Source organism: Uranotaenia lowii, chromosome 2, assembly GCF_029784155.1.
Source record: "Uranotaenia lowii strain MFRU-FL chromosome 2, ASM2978415v1, whole genome shotgun sequence".
In the NCBI taxonomy this organism is placed as follows: domain Eukaryota; kingdom Metazoa; phylum Arthropoda; class Insecta; order Diptera; family Culicidae; genus Uranotaenia; species Uranotaenia lowii.
The window spans coordinates 136,095,357-136,113,830 of record NC_073692.1 but is presented as its reverse complement, the minus strand read 5'-3'; the positions used below and the strand labels follow the sequence as shown (position 1 = coordinate 136,113,830).

Sequence of the window (18,474 nt, the reverse complement as noted above, 5' to 3'; positions counted from 1 at the left end):
AGCAGCTTCGCGGGCCACAAAAAGTCAGTCGCGGGCCACATGTGGCCCGCGGGCCATTGTTTGGCCACCCATGATGTAGACGGTACTTTTAGACGCCATTTAAAGCTTATTTAGAACTTTTCATGTTAAAGGTCATTTGTTATTTTTTTTAAGAATTTTATTTAGAAAGGTGGTAAAATTTCAATGCGTTTCGATGTGCTATTTTATAATTTCCGTTGAAAAATAACAGAGTTAGATAGCATTGAAATATGGTTATTTTTTTACTTAGAAAAAATCAAACCAAGTCTAACTCGAAAAATAAAAATGTTAGAAATCTGAAAAAATAAATGTGTTTCTAAGTCGTTAAAATGAACCAAATTATTCAATTTTGGGGAAAATCTGAAGACCCCCGGCGCAAATTGTCAGATAATAAAAAAAATCCCATATGTTAAAAAACGAATCAAGGAAAACGGATTTAAAGATTTTTCTAAAATTTTTTGGAAATTTTTTTCGGCACATCAATGAAAATTTATATTTTTGGAGAAAGAATATAAGAATTGAAAACTGAGAAAGATGGATAGAAAAGTTAGGAGAAAATTGACAGATGTTGAATAGAGCAAAAGAGCCTTCATCTTTTCGAAAGTGTTTTGGTCGATGATCGAAAGACAATAAATACAAATTAAAGCAATGCTGAATCAGAATCAGCAAAGCATATTGGCTGTAAATATATTGTATGAAAAATTATTGCAATATAACTTACGTGTGTGATACCAGGTACGCGTATTTTAGTTAAGAGATTTTATGAAAGGTCAAGCAGTAAGTAGCAGCATGACATATATGGCTTTGTAGCTGACTATTTTCCAGGTTTAAAACAAACAATTCACTGAGCCTCATACGAATTTAAAAAAATCAGTTTGGTGGAATTCACCCATTGAAAATTGTTGTTTGAGACTTTCTGTACTGTTTGAACTAGTCTAATTTTCGTAATTTCAACGAATGTTTATTTTGTCACACACATTGTATGAATATTTGTAAAATTATCGTAAATTAGAGGAGCAGTTTTGAAGCATTCTGTAAAAATAGATATATGGGGCAGCTTTGTAGGTATATTTCCTATGGGACAGACATGACTTGGAATTTTGTTTTTATACACTGCCGGCCAAAAGTTTGGGATCACCTCTTCAAAAACATGAAAATTTTAATCGGCCATATCTCAGCCATCCCGATCAGGAGGGAAAAATAAAATTATTTAAAAATGAGATATTTTGATACTTATTTTTTTCTATCTAAATGTGTTATAATTCAGTACTCGTAGTATGTTAAAATATCTTAAATTATATCAAAAAATCTCTACGATCATAGCTAAATTAAATCAGTATTTGATATGCTCCTATAAAGATTATATCTGGTTCAGATAGCATAGTTTGATATTGGACAGAACAAATTATATCAAAATTATAACTTATCAAGATATGAGTGCTTCGAGAAAATTTTCTAGTGGAAGGTCAATAAACCACATTATTTGATAAAACCATGCCCCATTTTTGGTTTCCCAAAAATTTGATTCAATTTTATGAATCTGTTGATCGAAACTCGTAAATGTAAGGTTTGAGCCGTTGACTTCGATGTCCGTGTTCCAGAAAAGGTTGTACGTATATCAAAATAAGATATAATCATTTTATTTTAGGACAATCCGAAAAAAATCTTGATCATTGAATATGAGCTCAACCCCATTCAAGTTTGTCAATCAGAATAAGATATAATTCAGATTAGAGAAACTTAAAATCGAAAATTTGGAGTACTTAATTATAACAGAATCAGATGTAAATATCTAGGTGAGATACGTTTGAGTTATTATTTTGATATGCTCTTCTGATCGGGATCTTATGACATATTGCAATATTTTTGATTGGGATATTTTCAAAAACTGCACCTAAAATTCAATCCCGATTATTTCAGGGTGCGGTGGACCATATTTCAAAACTCGAGTTGTTTTGGATCAGTCTTCTAAAACATACATTTTTATTGCACGCATATCTCTGTTGTTATTGTCGTTACAGGGAAAAACTGTAAAATCAGTTGAGCGACAATGGATTTTTCTCGGAGTAGGTAAGTTAAACCTAACGTCGGAAGTAGTGCGCTGGATGGCGGGTCACCGTACGATTCCAGCGCACTACTTCCGACGTTAGGTTTAACTTACCTACTCTGAGAAAAATCCATTGTCGCTCAACTGATTTTACAGCGCTGGACTGGCGACACAATATCAACCAACGTGTTGTCTATCTGGTTAGCTGATTTGGAAGCTAATGAGTTGAACTTGCTTTATGGAAACTTAGTTGACATATTTCTGAAGACTAACTCAATTGAGCCTTTATCTAAAGTTTGATCATTTTCTAATCATTTTTAACCAAATTGTCCGATCGTTAAAAAAACATGCCAATTTTTTTTGACCATAACTAAGTTGTCTTACCAATTATTGCAGATCGGTTGGACTTATTTGAAAGTTTTTGACCGGCTCTAACTTTTGAAGTAACTTTTGAAAATATGAATTTTATTATCATATGATTTTTGTTATCACAATTTCATGCTCATTTAAAAACCAATGTCTTAGTTAACCCTCTGGTGATAATATAATCTATGTTATATTGTCATTAGTTTAGCCTTCCAAATTAAGTATGTACAATTTAAAAGATTGTAAATCCGATCTGTAATAACTTGGAAGACAACTAAGTTATGGTCAAACCCTGAGATGATCGGGTTTGAATTTTAAGTGCAGATTTTGGAAATTGTCCCACCTTTCAGCTAACTTAAGGTAATATAAACTTAACATATACCTTTTGTCAAAAACATCCAAAGAAGGTTTAGCTCACGATGTTTCGAATGAGATCAAAAGGATTGCAATATGTCATAAGATGGCTGAGATATGGCCGATCAAAATTTTCATGTTTTTGAAGGGGTGATCCCAAACTTTTGGCCGGCAGTGTATGTTGAGAATAAAGTTATGAAAGTTTTTAGTCTACATTGACGAACTAACTGTAAATATTAGGACGACTTTTGAAATAAACTGTAAAATGATGTAAATGTTACAGAAACGTTTGGTACTGTTGTCCACGTTTCTTCATTCCTTTGGCCCAGTTGTATCTGCATTCAATACTGCACAGTGGGCCCGGCCATGTAAAGATGTTTAGTAAATGTACTTTCAATTCAATACTCACCGGGATGCTGACAAGTTCTGGCTGTGTATGTATATAATCATAAGCATACGCATAAGGATAAGCATAAGCATAAGATAAATGAAAAATGATGAAAATGTATATAGGACAGTCTTGCGAATAGCTGCAGTATAGCTCAACTGTAAAACTTCTCGGTCCTCGAGGGAAAATTCTTAAAACCCCATTTAAAACCTTTGGAATATTAGAAAACGTCTAAAACTGCAATAATTGCACAATCTTAAAAAGTAAACTTATGCTTGATTTATCCGTTGAACAATTTAAAGCAAATTGTAGCAGAAAATTTTAACGATTTACTATGATTCACATTTTAACTAGCAAAACACATACAGGTACTTTTTATGTTTCGCTCACTGTATCTACCTACAGATTTGAAAATTCAAACAAATTTTTACTCTTAATGAATCACAAACAACCTGCTACATGTTATAAACAATAAGGTTGAAACTATCAGAATGGTATTGAACAAAAAATTACAATTTTATGCATAAAATTATTTATGCCTAGTTGGATAATAACGTCGAGGGCTGAAAATATCTAGTTTTGTAACGAGTTGCATACACAGTAAATTCGAAAAATGGACGACCATGCTGACTGGACGACTGAAAATTTATGATCAAGTAGGTTCTGGAATGTTGTTTTTGACACTGAATTCAGCGCTAAAAAGAAGCACTTTTAGATTGGTAGGGGAGAATGGGGATACTTGATCCCCTTTTCTTATTTTCATTATACCTTTTTTGGGAAAGTTTAGCAACTCGCCTTCTTTTGCATTTTCCGATAGCATGTTATTTATATGATCCCAAAATTGGAACGATACATGTACTCTTAGATGAACTAGAAGCATTTTCGTGAGACTAAAAAAATTGTGATATTTTTTAAGTTACAAGAAACTTGATCCCCAAGTTACATTCAAAGTTTTATAGCAGGTTACTAGACCAAGTTTAGGTTTCATAAGGGTTTTAAAAAGTCTTACAAAACAATTGTTGTTACTTGGGCCTTTACTAAAGGAGACTTGATCCTATATTCAGGGTGCCCTGACTCTAGGCAAAAATCTTGTAAAATCCGAAGATAAAAGGTTCGGTGACTATTTTTTGCCCTATATTTCTCGTTTCACAGTTTTCGAGTTTCAGACAAAGAGAATTCTAAAGGTTTGTCTACTACCCTAAAAGCATTGCATACTTTAAGGCGCCATTTTTCAAGTTTTTAGTTAAATCTAGAGTTTGTTTTGATTAGGTCGTATGAACCAATACAAACAAAACTGAGTTATTTGCTGCAAACGATTGATAACCATGTATTTTATATTTGGTAAAAAATTGGTTTCATTTTATCATCGAATAACTTTTACACAATTATTTGAATTTAGGACGTATGATGACTTTCTCATTTTTCAGTGCAACTTGGTTTTTGCGTCATTTTGCGCTGCCGTGTATTTGCCGGGATTCAAAAGGTCGCTAAAAACAATTCGTCATGTTGGTTTTTACGACATTATGCTTCGTCGCGTAAAGTTTGTTGTCAAATTGTGAAAATTCGTGTAAATTCAATCGAAAACTGTGTCCAGGAGTGATCCTAGCTGTCCAAATAAAATAACTGGCTCCAAATTAGTGTTGGTGAGTACCATCAGCTTCACTTTCCACTGTGTGAATAGTTAGTATTATTTTTTTCATTCCAGAGGCAAACGAAATAATCAAAACAGATGTGCGATGCTCTTTTACACTCCTTTAACGGCCAGTAGCGCCAATGGTAGTGGTCGGAAATGTCCGGGTGGACTCCTAACGGAAAGTCCCACAATACAATAATCACAAACGCCATCGCTCAACGATTTCAGCGTGCTAATTGGATAGCATTACCATTTAAAACCTTTCATCAAACAACCCCGAATGAAAAACTGAGGATTTGGGCCAGTCAAATCAGTTTTAGTAACCAGAATTATCAATTGATCAAAAGGACGTTTGCGCCAGAAGAGAAATGCATTATGTCGTAAGTACCACTTCATTTATAAGAACTGAATTAATGCAAGTTTCAAGTACATCATCATGTTTAGCGTTCAGTTTTACATTAAATTTCAAATTTGCGGACTAATTTGACCAGTAATAACAAAGTAAGAATTAAAAAGGTGTTTCGGAACTTTAAAATCGATTTTTTCAAAACATGCCAGGTGGTTCATACGACTTAATCAAAACAAACTCTAGAAATATAGTATTTTTAGTCCTTTTCAAAATATAATAACTGGATTAACATAAGTTATTGAACAGATATTAGTAATCTCATGATAACCAATGATCACGATCCATTCAGAAGAAAAATATATCTTTTTGGGATCTAGGGATCAATTATACTCATAAAATACATTTTGGAAATATCTTCTTATAAAAATTGAGAGTTTAATATTGCTTTGAAAATATGGCATTATGAAGTTCATATTGTACTCTAACGATTAACATGTTGGAATAAACATTTTTAATATAATTTTTTCATTCGAGAAACATTTTAAAGTGATAAAAAAGATCTTCAAATCAAATTTTGCTTAATTTTCCAAACAAAGTTCAATAACTCGAAAATTTTGTTTTTTTATTTTGAGATAACAGCATTGTTTTTTTGTTCTCTTTGGCGCATTTTTCTAGAACATTTGATATTTGTATGTCATTCCGGTTTCGAGTATCCCCAGGGATCAAGTATCCTGATTCTCCCCTACTATTTTCAGAGTCGAAATGTTTACGTTTTTACACTGAAATGCAAAAATTCATTTTTCAGTTGTTAGGGTGATAAACAGATTTAAAAATTCAGCTGTGTTATTCATTTTAAAATTATAATGAATTACGTAAGTCCTGATTGTTTTAGCCGACTTCTCGCAAGTCGCTAGGTTATTGTGAAACTAACATAAATCGACTAGCCCTTACATTCAACCAAGCATCCTTAAGCGTAGGACATAAAATTACTACGTGAGTGATTTTGGCAGCGAACAGCTTTTGCAACTTGTGCAAAACATGAATGAACCCTGCAGATGGAGATGCATGAATGAATGAATGAAAGGGAACCGCCAACGTTATACATTGAGGTACTCGTTCGCGTAGGTAGGTATACCTAGGGCAAAAAGGGCTTTAAAGTGCAGCACAGGTGGAAGTTGTGGTCGTTGAATGTTGTGGCACGAAACAGGTTTACTTCCACTAAACGCGACCCAACTACGGATGCTGACAGCTCAAGCTCACATTATCGGCAGCACCGGAACGGAAGTGCCAAATTGCATTTTACGTGGAATATGACAGATGTTGATTTTTCGGGCAGCGGCTTTGCTTATAGTTATAGGTACCTATGAATGTAGGTAACCGTGAATGAAACCGCTTCACTTGGTAGATGCTGAATCGAGGTGGGATGGGGGGATGAAAAATGGTGCAATCTGATAGAGCGAGGGATGCAATTATGCTTATGATAATGAGTAATTGCTTGGCAAGCTGCCAGCTTTCGATCGACGAATTGACGACAACGCAAAGGTTTCGGTTTGGGGGCTGATGCTGGATAAGCGTATTATGTAAATTGAAAATAGTTTATCATTACCCCGAGAGATGTTCCGTTTCCGGCAGGTGACTGGAAATCGTTTGTCAAATGGTAATATAAATCTGATTATGCGTACCCTGCCCGAAGGAAAATTATGTTTGGGATTTTTAATAACTTTGGATAATTTTGTTCAATAATGCTAATAGAAAATGGAATTGTCGAGTGATTCGAAGAACCCATTTGGAATTTAGTAGGGCAGAACTATCACCGCAAAATTTATACTTGCTTTTTCGTCACAATTTAAATATTAGTAAAAAATAGTAAAACTATGTGTTCCAAATTCAAAATCTAGGTTGATAAAATTGTCTTCACGCGTACAAGGCACCATATCCTTATTTTTAACTGGTTGGTCATATCATGGAGGCAAAAAAAGTTGAAATTTACAATTAATTTGATGTGCTTCATGACATCAGTGATGTCTTCTTCTTGATATACTCTTTAAAATGAAAAGGTTCCACTAATTACTGTCACGATTCCTTACTTCAACGCCTTTCGAAAAGAAATCATCACTTCTGTCAAGGATGTGAAGATTTTTTTTTCAGATAGGTCGAAAGGGAACTGCTCGTATATTGGCAAAATCTTTCGAAGACTTAAACATTATTTTAAATTACTCCACAAGCAACTGCGGTCGAGAAGACTTAGCCCTCGCACGAAGTGTAACCTGTATATGACGCTCATTAGACCGGTTGTTCTCTACGGGCACGAGACATGGATATTGCTCAAGGAGGACCTGCGTACACTCGGAGTATTCGAGCGACGAGTGTTAAGAACCATCTTTGGCGGCGTACAGGAGAACGGAGTGAGGAGGCGAAGGATAAACCACGAGCTCGCGCGCCTCTACGGCGAACCCAGTATCCAGAAGGTGGTGAAGGCTGGCCGAATACGCTGGGCGGGACATGTTGCGAGAATGCCGGACGACTGTCCTGCAAAACAGGTGTTCGCTACGAATCCGGTAGGAACAAGAGCGGGGGCGCAACGAGCGAGGTGGTTAGACCAAGTGGAGCGTGATTTGGCGAACGTGGAGTGTCCGAGAAATTGGAGAACGGTTGCCATTGACCGAGTGAATTTTAGGAATTACGTTCGTCAAGTTATGTCGTGAGACGGAATACTATATAAATAAATAACATTTCAAGAAAGATCAGATTAACAATTTGAAACCTCCTGAAAAAGCTCGGCTTAAGTTTTATAGCAGGGTTAAATTTGAAGCATTTTGTAAGATTTTTAATGTTACTCAAAATATAACTCAATGTCGCCGTTGTCAAGCTTTAAATCACGGCACGAAAAATAGTAGAATGAATGCCAGATGCTGTTGCAATTGAATTTATATTTTACTTTAATAGTCCCTAAACTGATATGATACGATGAGCAACAAGGCAACAACTTCTTTTGAATAACCCATCCCACACTAAAGCAACACTACCGTGTAAGAACATTGAACAGGCTTACGCAAGAAAGAAACCCATGCAGAAAATATTTAGCGGAAAATGGGTAGAAAGAATGCCACTTATGGATGGAAAAAAGTAAGCGTGTATGGGAAGAACTGTCAACGAGGATTCCCGCGTGGCGAGAACAACAAGGGAAAACCTAACCGCGTAGTGACCACGTTGAAAGCGCGCGGAGTGCACTGTTCGGACTTCTCCGAGGAAACGGATTCCGTCTCGTCCGAATCAATCAAGAGCAAGATCTGGAATTCAGTTCAGGTAGGTGGAAAAAAGCCATCATTAAAGCCGCCACCTAATCCCATAAACAACTGCCACAGGAGGACGGAAGGTCGACTCAGATACAGAGAGTCGAACTCCAGCCCGGCACACAAGCGACCTCGCAAGCAACGTGGCACCACGGAGCACCCCTGTCGGAAGGCCAGCAAAGGAACGGTCGGAAGGTATAAAAGCCACCAAGTACCACAGGCAACTTCAGTCGGAAGACCACCAGAACGGGCGGAAGGAAGCAAAAGCTCGAATAAGGGTCGCTTTGCGTAAGTTCCCGGCATTTATTCAAGGGGCGAGGAGGACTAATCCTTTGAATTCCCTACAGGGCCCTTTTTTCTTCCACTATCTGTGCTGGCACCATCAGCACAACAGGCCTTTAATCGACGAGTGCCACGACTGACAGTACCAGCTACGGCCAGCGAGACGCAACGGAGTCGCGTGAGCCAATACGGTGCCCGAGAAGGCGCTAGCAGCGCAACAGGTGCTCCAAAAAGGAGTGTGGCGACCGGCAGAATCGGTGAGAGACGCGACAGGGTCGCGAGAGGCAAATTGTCGTCCGGCAGAGGCTCCATCGGCACGGCAGGTGCTCAAAACACAAGCGTGGTGATCGGCACCCCCGGTTACGCTCAACGAGAGACGCGACAGGGTCGCAGAAGGCTAAATATCGTCCGGCAGAGGCGCCATCGGCACGGCAGGCGCTCTAAGAACGAGCGTGGTGACCGACAGCACCGGTTATGCTCGACGAGAAAAGCGACGGGGTCGCGGGAGGCAAACTATTGTCCGGCAGAGGCGCCATCGGCATAGCAGGTGCTCCGAAAAGGAGTGTGACGACCAGCAGCATCGGCGAGAGACGCGGAAAGCAGAAAATATCATCCGAAAGAGGCGCTAGAGTTGCGAGAGGTACGCCAAAATCGAACGTGGTAACCGGTAGGATCGGTTACGCTCGGCAAGCAGACGCGACAAGGTTGCCTGAGGCGAGGCATTGTCCGGAAGAGGAGCCAGCAGCACGACAGGTGCGCCAAAATTGTGCGCTGCGACCGGCAGCACCAGCTACTCTCAGGTGAGAGGCGACGAAGCGTCCGGAAGAGGCGCTATCAGTAACAGGGCGCGCTTCAGGATCAAGTGTGGGGGCCAGCAGCTTCGCTTACACTCGAGCAAGACCCGACAGAGTCGCGTGAGGCGAAACAGTGTCAGAAGAGGCACTATCGGAATCAACACCATCGAACGCTGGGCTCAGCCATTTCGGTTGCGCTCCGACGAGGCGCGACAGGGTCGCGTGTGGCGGCCTCCGCCTCCTACGGAAAAGCAGCACTAGTGGAGGATCGCGCAAGCATGAGGCGACGCTGCGAGACGAGCGACAGGTCCCGGGTGATAACCCCAACGAAGCGTAAGTGAAAGCCTAATGACACACATGTTCTAGCTGGGAAAAGGAGGTTTAAAATGTTGCCAAAATAGAAAATTTAGCTCAAATTTTGAATTGTTTATTTATGTGGCACCGACCACAATCTGCCTCCATGACAAATGGCGCCCAACTTGGGGCCCGATTTGTGACGGAGGCTTTCTGTGGTCGATGCCACAAAATAAAAATAAAGAAAATTGCAAACATATTGTGGGCAACTTCAATTTAGTTGCATTTTTGAATGAACCCATTTTGTAGTTCCCCCCATAAAAGTAAAGATTTTAGCGACTCACGTGTATTTCTATCGCGCCTCCCACGAAGACTCCTTTGATGACGCTGCCAGCGCCGACTTGCGCTGTATTTGCCTCTATGCGATGTCTCTCCCGGGATGTGCGACACGCTTCGGATGACCTCACCCGTGCCGCACCCAACGCTCGTTTCTCGGCTCCTTGCCAAAATTTTGGGCAAACTGTTGTGCCACCACTAAACCGCGCCACCATTCCGCCTGCTCGCGCTTCGCCGACAGCTTCGCGTCGGACAATCCCGTCATAGCACCTTGCTGGGGACCGGTCATCAGTACCAAAAGAAACGCTGAGATCCGGCGCGCTTCCCGGAACTGCCGCACAATTGGCTGGAAAGTTGATGGGCGTCCTTCCGGACGATGAAGTTGGCGAGACAAAACGGGCGAGTTGAAATTTTTAGACGCGGACGACACTCCTGCCCTGAGATGGTCGAAATCACCGAAGATCCAACTCGAACAACGTGGCCAGCCACACTTTTCCACTTGGGAAATATTATTCCCCTGGCAAGCAAACACACCACACTCCGGGTTTCAAGAGAAAATTATTTCCTCCAGATTCGGCTCGGTTGCTTTTGTCCGCTTCGTTCTGCGCGTATTACTTTTGTCGAAAACGGTCCGGCAAAATGAAATCGCGTGCAACAAATCGCGAATTCCGGACTTTTTGCCACTTTATCTTCGACGGCCAAACAACACTCGGGGTGCTCGGGGAACAATCCAATTTTTTCGGCCCACGACGCACGAGCTACCGCACTTGTTCGCTTTTTCCGGAAACTCCTCTCCCGTTGACAAGTGCTGCCAACTTTTCGGTGCCAATTTGTTTTTTCGACCTCTTTAAACCAGGTTGTTCTATGACAGGCAGATTGTTTCGTTTTTTCCAGTGTTAAACGGTTTGATGATTGCAAATATGAATTATTTGCTTGCTTCGTGTAAGCACGCTTCAAATCATTTATGAGGGAATGGGTTTAAAAATAAGAAGTGTTTGCTAATGCGCTCATATCGTATCTTAAATATAACAGAAAAGATTAATTGTAACAATGCATGCTTTGCGGCTCACTCGATGATGAAAAAGATAAATGCCTTTTTGGTGATAATAAACCACAATCTGAATCTCTTCGAATGTGTGAATTGCTACCTGCAGGTAGCCATACCTCCTATTACATCGACTGTCCTATTAAGGAAAAAATCCTAAAGTTAACGGAAAAGTTTCTGCTTCTACTTGCTCTTTCTGATTTTGATTTTCGAATCTAGATAAATATCAAACAGTTCTCATTTCCAATCAAATTGCAAAGAATTCATTTACAGTTATTTTCAAAATAACTGTCAGTCGCTGAGCTGAGCTAAAAGTCAGCCCTAAAATATCTTTCAAGAGTGAAACAAAAAGAATTATTCGGTCAATGGTTCGTTGATGACTTAAATTAAATGGGACATCCATGTTCTCTCCGAATACTTTTTGTTAATAATTTTTCGATGAATCTGAAGGAAATTAAATTGAAATACACACTCGTCATGATAACATAAAAATCAGTTGGAAAGTGAAAGTGTAAACTGTGTGACAACTTATAGATGCTGGTGAACATAAATCCAAAAATTGTAGGACAAGACGGTTTTTCAATCGCAAAATTTTGTACACAGTCAGTTATCACACAACATTAATTCCAACAACACCCAAATTTATTTGAAAAATATGTTAACAGATATACAAGACAGCTTTATCTGATCAGCCGAATCAAACCAAAACAAAAAGACGACATTTTTTCGGTAAGCAATTTTATAATATTGAACTGTTTTATAAAACTGTGTTAACATATAATAAAATTACAGTCCCTGATGATGATCCTATAAGGATCGAAACGTTGGATCTTAAATAAATAGTCGTCTTTGCTATTTAGTTGACTGATAGCCGAAAAATTTACTTCCAATAAAGCCAAATTCAGAATATTGATATAAATTAACAATAAAATTCAGAATTTAATTTAACTGTTTGGATTACAGTTTCTTATCTTACGATCATAAACTAAATTTTTAAATAACTTGTGATTGTTTTGAATTTCTATTCCAATCAATCAAAATAGATTTGCCTTCATTCAAGGTTTCAAATGCTTAGAGAAATGTAATCCAAAAACATGACAGTTTAAATTTTTTTTTTTAAATTTCCTAATTTAAAGTGCAATTTGACAATCCCTAACTGAAAATTGAAAAAAGATAATGATGACACAAATTTTAAAGACATTTTCAAACATTATATTGATTAGAAACGTGTTGCTGTAAAATGAGATGTGTTCGATAACTACACTAGAGTGGACTGTAAACACTCTTCTCATTCACTATAAGGCTATCAGCCAAAACTAAAAAAAATCTTCACCCCTTTCCGGCGCTGGGGGACCAATTTTGTTTGCACTTATGGGATTTCGGACGGTTGTAAAATTTCGCGATACGCACTGGTTGGTGGTTGCAAACTTATGATCTTTATTGCCGTTTGTTTACTTCTACCAGTTCGGCTCTCTGGTACTCTCACAACATATCGACGGTGTAACAGTGAGACGTGAGAAATAGAGCGAATCAATGAACGTTAGCACGTCTCACTTGGGGCTTCTATAAATAACGGAATCTAACTACCATTTCTAAACATTCCGGCCCCCTTGAAACCACCGGATTTCAAAACTAAATTCTTTTTCAAGCAAATTTGAATAATAAATTTACAATTCAATTTCTTACGCGCTTATTCTAACATTATACAATATTCATTGCGGCAATTTTCCGTCAAAAAATTCTACATCTTTTAAGGGTGATGAACCCATTTCACTTTTTTTTACAAGACAGTTCATTTTTTTTTTACGGTATATAATGCAAAAATTCATATTTGAGTTATAATTTCAAACATCATGTAAGAATGATGAATCCATTTGCCCCCCTTGTAAGCAACGCCCATGGAGAAATTTTTCTCTCTTTCAATATTCTCAACCTCAACCTTCTGTGGTTTGTTTTGGTTCGGTTATTCGACTCGTGGTGCACATTTCAACGGCAGCGAATTCCGACGATTCTCGTTGATATCCGGAGATGGAAGTTGCAGATTCCCAAAAGTTTGCTCGGTTCGAAGCCATGCGACTCGTAGGAGCCGATGTGACCAAGCTGCAACTGCGACAGGTAAGTTTTTATGATTGTTTGTAACGCCGAATAACCATTTCTCATTCATTTTAGCTTGCTCGCTCCAAACTGCTGGAATTAGTATTTCTTCGTTGGATTTGCGTTTCGAACTTGGATTATGGACTTGGTCGAACCAGACAGCAAAACCAACCAAGCAATTCCTTCCGAATGCTGATGTTCTACAGGTAAGTGTTCTAAATATAGGTTTCAATTGCCAAAACAAATCCAGAAGTGTAGGTATCACAATGATATTATGCTTTCAGTTGACCCAGCCAGTGCTCTACACTGCGTTCCTCACTGCAAACAACTGGATTGGAATATTGCAGCGAACCAATCCAACAAGATGACAAAATCGGAAACACACTCCCGAACCCAATGTGCTAATGCCTTCGGTTCAACTTTCTTGGATTTCGTGCGCTGCGCTCAGGTGATGATGCAAGCTGTATTTGCAGAGAGCATCCGAATAGCAATTCTTCAATCGACGCTCGTCAGGTGAGTTGTTTTTTTTTTGTTTTCATTGATTTCGTGCTGCCGGTTGTGAACGATTCATTCTGTTTTAGATGTTTGGTCAACAACACCGTCACACGGTGCTACGTTGATCTGGAGATCTTCGAAATGGAACTTGGATGATAAGGCCAAGTTGTGTTGTTTCATCAATGGACCTCCGGAAACTGGTAGCTGAATCGGACTCGGTGACTTTTCGCTCATAACCGGAAATAATGGAATAATATATTTATGAAAAAACGTTGCAAAAGGTCGATTTAAAAACATCACAGCCACCATTCCAGTACTTCAAACTGTTTTTTTTTTCATGCAAACTATGACCACCTTCTTGAACGAGGAGTGATTGATGGAATGAATATTTTTTCATTTGTACACCAATGTGCAGACTCGCAATTGTCCATTTCAATTATCCATATCAAACCAATTTGACGATACTTCTCTCGCCAATATTTTACTGAAAATTATCAGCTATTTCGTACATATTCAACACATTTTATCTGACAGAAATGGAACTTGTAAAGCCCTCAACGGCAATTTCCGACATGTTTCTGACTCAGACGACTTGTTTTGAGAAATGCGAATCATTAGATATCACCAAATTACACCTTCTGTGGTGTCTACGGATCATCTTGCCGACACAATAGAATGACGAGCTGAGCGTCAAATCTGAAGCGAAGAACCAATGCGACATTACGGACCAAACTTGTAAACGATGACTTCAGACGAAATATTTCATTCATAGGTTCACATTTGATTGACATTTCAAACAATTTTTAAACGGGTCTAGGAACTGGAACAATCAATCAAGCTGCCTCAGAACAATTATCTTCGTGTTTTAACCTCCGATGAGGTGTATTCAGACAAAAATAAGCTGACCTTGTATCCACTTCAAACCAAGGGTTTTCATGGTTGTAATTAACAAATCGAACTCTAAAACTGACTCTTAATTTTCCAAATTTTCAAGAATGTTTATCAATACTTCTTGTGCGTTTGACCTTCCGCAAGTTGAACTTAGCTGAAGTGATGAGATCCGTAGTTTCTTCGACTAGAAGCTGGCTTTCTTTGACATTGTCTGCTCGACGTAGACTTAGAAACTATCTCGAGTCAATTCTCGACCAATTGGATAACTTACTGATCCATCTTCAACTAGCTGTTTCAGACATCTTGTCGCCAAATATGGAGTACTACCACTCCCTTACGTTCCGTCGTCAACTCGTAGGTTTTTGCTGGTTCCTACGATGTATCTCGTCACCTCTCCGCTGAAAATGTTGACCCGGTTGCTGTACTTGTACCATCCTGACCTCTCGACGTCGGCACTGATGACGCATCGGTGCAAACGGAAGCGCATGATGACCGACAACAAATCGTTCTGCACAGTAGGCCCCACCATCAATACATCGTTTAACGAAACGCCCGTTGAGGTGCGACACGACGCATCAAACACTACGCGTAGCTTTGTATATGTACTTTCCGGTTTCAACACTTCGTGACGTAGAAGATAACAACCAGGTTCAAATTCTGACACATTCTGAACGTTTTTCTGACATTGCCTACTTAGATAGGACCCATTCTGACTGGATTCTGACAAATATCAACTGACACATCTTTTTAGCATTCTTTAATATATACCATCGACAAATACTGACCGACCCATCGATCAGTTTCCAACACAAGACCTTAAGTTCTGCCCTTTGCAGATTGCCTTTCTTCCAAACTGAGGAACCGACTTGTCGCTCTTCCTGCAGATTTACTAAATTAGTGCAGGGTTTTTTTTCGGCAAGGTGACGACGAATTTACCTTCCGAATTTCTCACTGTGATTCCTTCGATTCTTTTTTCAAAAACTGACAAAATACTACACAGTTCTAACTCCCAAACTTGTCCAATGTCTTCCAAATTCGCAGTAGCAATAACAAACCTTCTAGCCTTTTTGTCTACGCAACAGTTTCAACGGAACTATCCGGAACTCTCCCGGAGACGACCCATCCAAACTCAGTTTCTTGCAGGGTTGGACCATCGTCCAAAAATTTACACTTGCCTGAACGCAACAAACAGCAGAAATATTCTGCCCCAATAATCATATCTATCGGACCCGGGTTCCAAAACTCAGGGTGCCAATGCCAAATCATGAGGAATCTTGATTCCATTTAGCGATACTTTGGTGTTGGGCAGATTACTCGTAATCTTTGGCAATACATGAAAACTTATATCTTCCGAAAATGAAGAAATTTCTGACACACGAGGCCGAATTCTCGCCTCAACTGACTCAATCGATTTAGCTGACTCATTTCCAATACCTTGGACTTTCAAAACATTCCGACTTCTTCGGAGATTCAATCTTTTCGCAAAGCTCTTCGTAACATAGCAATATTCAGAACACGAATCTAACAATGTTCTCGCAAACGAATGATTACCAAAACTATCTTCTACACGCACTACAGCGGTTGACATCAAAACTCGAGGCGAACGAAATTTAGCGCTTTTCGGCCTTGATGCCGCATTAAAAGTAGAAGAAATGTCTGTGGTGTGTTGTGGTTGAGTGTGGCGAATGCGTGTTTGTATTATGGGGTAGGAATGAGTGGAATTCTCTTGTGCTTGAGGATTTGTGTACGAAATTTGATTTTGTTGATCCTGTCTAATCAACTCTTGTTCTTGACCTTGACCAGAAGGTCCTGGGCGATTATTATTATGAAACGATTGACTGTTGACTGTCGACTGGTTTTGTGAAACGGAGCTCTGACTCGAAAAACTGTTCAATTTTTTATGCAACATCGAATGGTGCTTTCTGTTGCACTCACGACATGGTCCTTTGCTACAACGATCCGCATAGTGACCGGAACCCAAACAATTGATGCAGAGCCGCTTCATCTTAACCACTTCAAAACGCTGAGTCACCGACATAGCTCTAAATTTGCTGCACGCAGAAGCTGGATGAAACGAATTTCCACAGAACACACAGTTGTTCTGGAATCTTGACGAAGTATGTACTGTTGTCCGCTGTCGACGAATCTCGGTGTCTTCATGCCTGCTCGGCACAATCGATTGCAGAACCAACGCTTGATCTCTCAGAAAGTCCATCACTTTCTGGTATGTCGGCACGTCTTTGCAATTGTGGTGACTCTCCCACTGACGAAGTGTGACTGAATCTAGGCGAGTGCACACCATGTATGCTAACAGTGTCGACCACTTATCGGTGTCCTCTCCTATCTTGCCCAGCATTTGAATATTACGATCGAAATAACTGACCAGGTGATTTAAAGCTTCGCCGCTTTCCTTCTTCAGAGGCTCGATTCCAAACAGCGTGTCCAAATACGCCTTCACGATCAACTTTTTGTTCTCGTACCTCTTTTCCAATATGTCGCAGGCTACCTGGTAGTTATCAGCGGACAGTTCAATGGAGCTGATCTCCTGGAGTGCTTCTCCGCTTATCGCTGACCGCAGATAAGTAAATTTATCGATATCGGAGAGTTGATGGTTGTTGTGGATCAAGCTGTCAAACATATCCCGGAACGGAATCCAATCTCGAAGTTTTCCGTCAAAAACTGGCAGCTTGATGTCCGGCAGCTTGACACGGGAGATTGTATCAGCTCTTTCTGTAGGCCCAGACGCACTCAAGACTTCAACCTTCCTCGGACGCAACGCAAGGAGTGCTGCTTTCAGGGTGCAGTACTGCTCTTCGACCTCCAGAGTTTCCTCGTCGAATTTGGCTTCGCGCTCCGCAGCCTGCTTCTGCAATCTCCGTTTCTTGGCAGCCTCTGACTCCTTTGCATCCTCTTTCTCACCATCACTGTCTGCAATATCCAAATGCACTTCAACTTTTTGTCGCACTAGGTAAAACTTTTTCATTGTCGACTCTAACAGACACAATCTGACTTCAATCTGGGATTCATGAAGCTCTTGCTTATAATCCCGCACGAAATTAGCCACTCCCTTGATGGAGGCTCGCAGCTGGCGTTCTTGCTTCTTTAGGATACTTAAATCCTCCATTTTGCACGTTATTTTATTCCAAAACTTGTAAAATTTGCGAAAATCCGAAAATCACAGACCATATGTCTGTGAAATCACTAAGTTCGATCTGCACCAATAGGAATTCAACAATTCCAATCCGACACAATACTGGTTGAATCACAAATTTGATTCACTCTTTATTCAAACACAATCTGACTGAATCACCAATTTGATTCACTTATCCAACACAATCTGACGAATTTCAGATTACCGAACACAGACTCAAAATTCAATAGATTTACTCAAAATCCAACCAATATTCAGACTAAACTGACTCAAAATCGCTCGACGTTTCACAAAACCGACCTTGAAAAGGAATCGCGACTTGACAGCCAAAGTGGAATCAACAATTCGAAGACAAAAGTATCGAATACCTCAGGGAATAGCACAAATTTAAATTTCCAACTACCCAAATACGTTTTCCAAATATTTATTTTATTCTTAAACCACAATTTCGAAAAATCCAAAATATCACACCAACAACAACCACAAACATGCGCTACTTATCCAAATTTTCTAGTAAATACTCCAAATCCGTCCGAATATCCGACCAACGTTCCAAAATTGTTCGACTCCGAATCCAAAAGGCCAACTTCGATTGGGATCCACTGGCTACCACCACGCTAGGTCCTATCACTAGCGGCTTGATG

General features: G+C 39.6%; 1 protein-coding gene and 1 long non-coding RNA gene across 2 annotated transcripts; one reads left to right on the top strand and one right to left on the bottom strand.

The window, feature by feature from the left end:
- Positions 1–12,668: 12,668 nt before the first annotated feature.
- LOC129744608 (uncharacterized) lies at positions 12,669–14,813 on the top strand. Its single transcript, XR_008736953.1, has 4 exons — positions 12,669–13,314; positions 13,369–13,499; positions 13,578–13,806; positions 13,875–14,813. It is a non-coding gene; the product is annotated as an uncharacterized LOC129744608 (long non-coding RNA).
- Positions 14,814–15,750: 937 nt separating this feature from the next.
- On the bottom strand, positions 15,751–17,803 carry LOC129741888 (uncharacterized). The gene is made up of 2 exons (XM_055733703.1): positions 16,615–17,803; positions 15,751–15,854 (listed from the first exon to the last, which is right to left on the bottom strand). Exons 1-2 carry the CDS (start codon positions 17,801–17,803, stop codon positions 15,751–15,753), a joined length of 1,293 nt encoding a protein of 430 aa, XP_055589678.1.
- Positions 17,804–18,474: the final 671 nt, after the last annotated feature.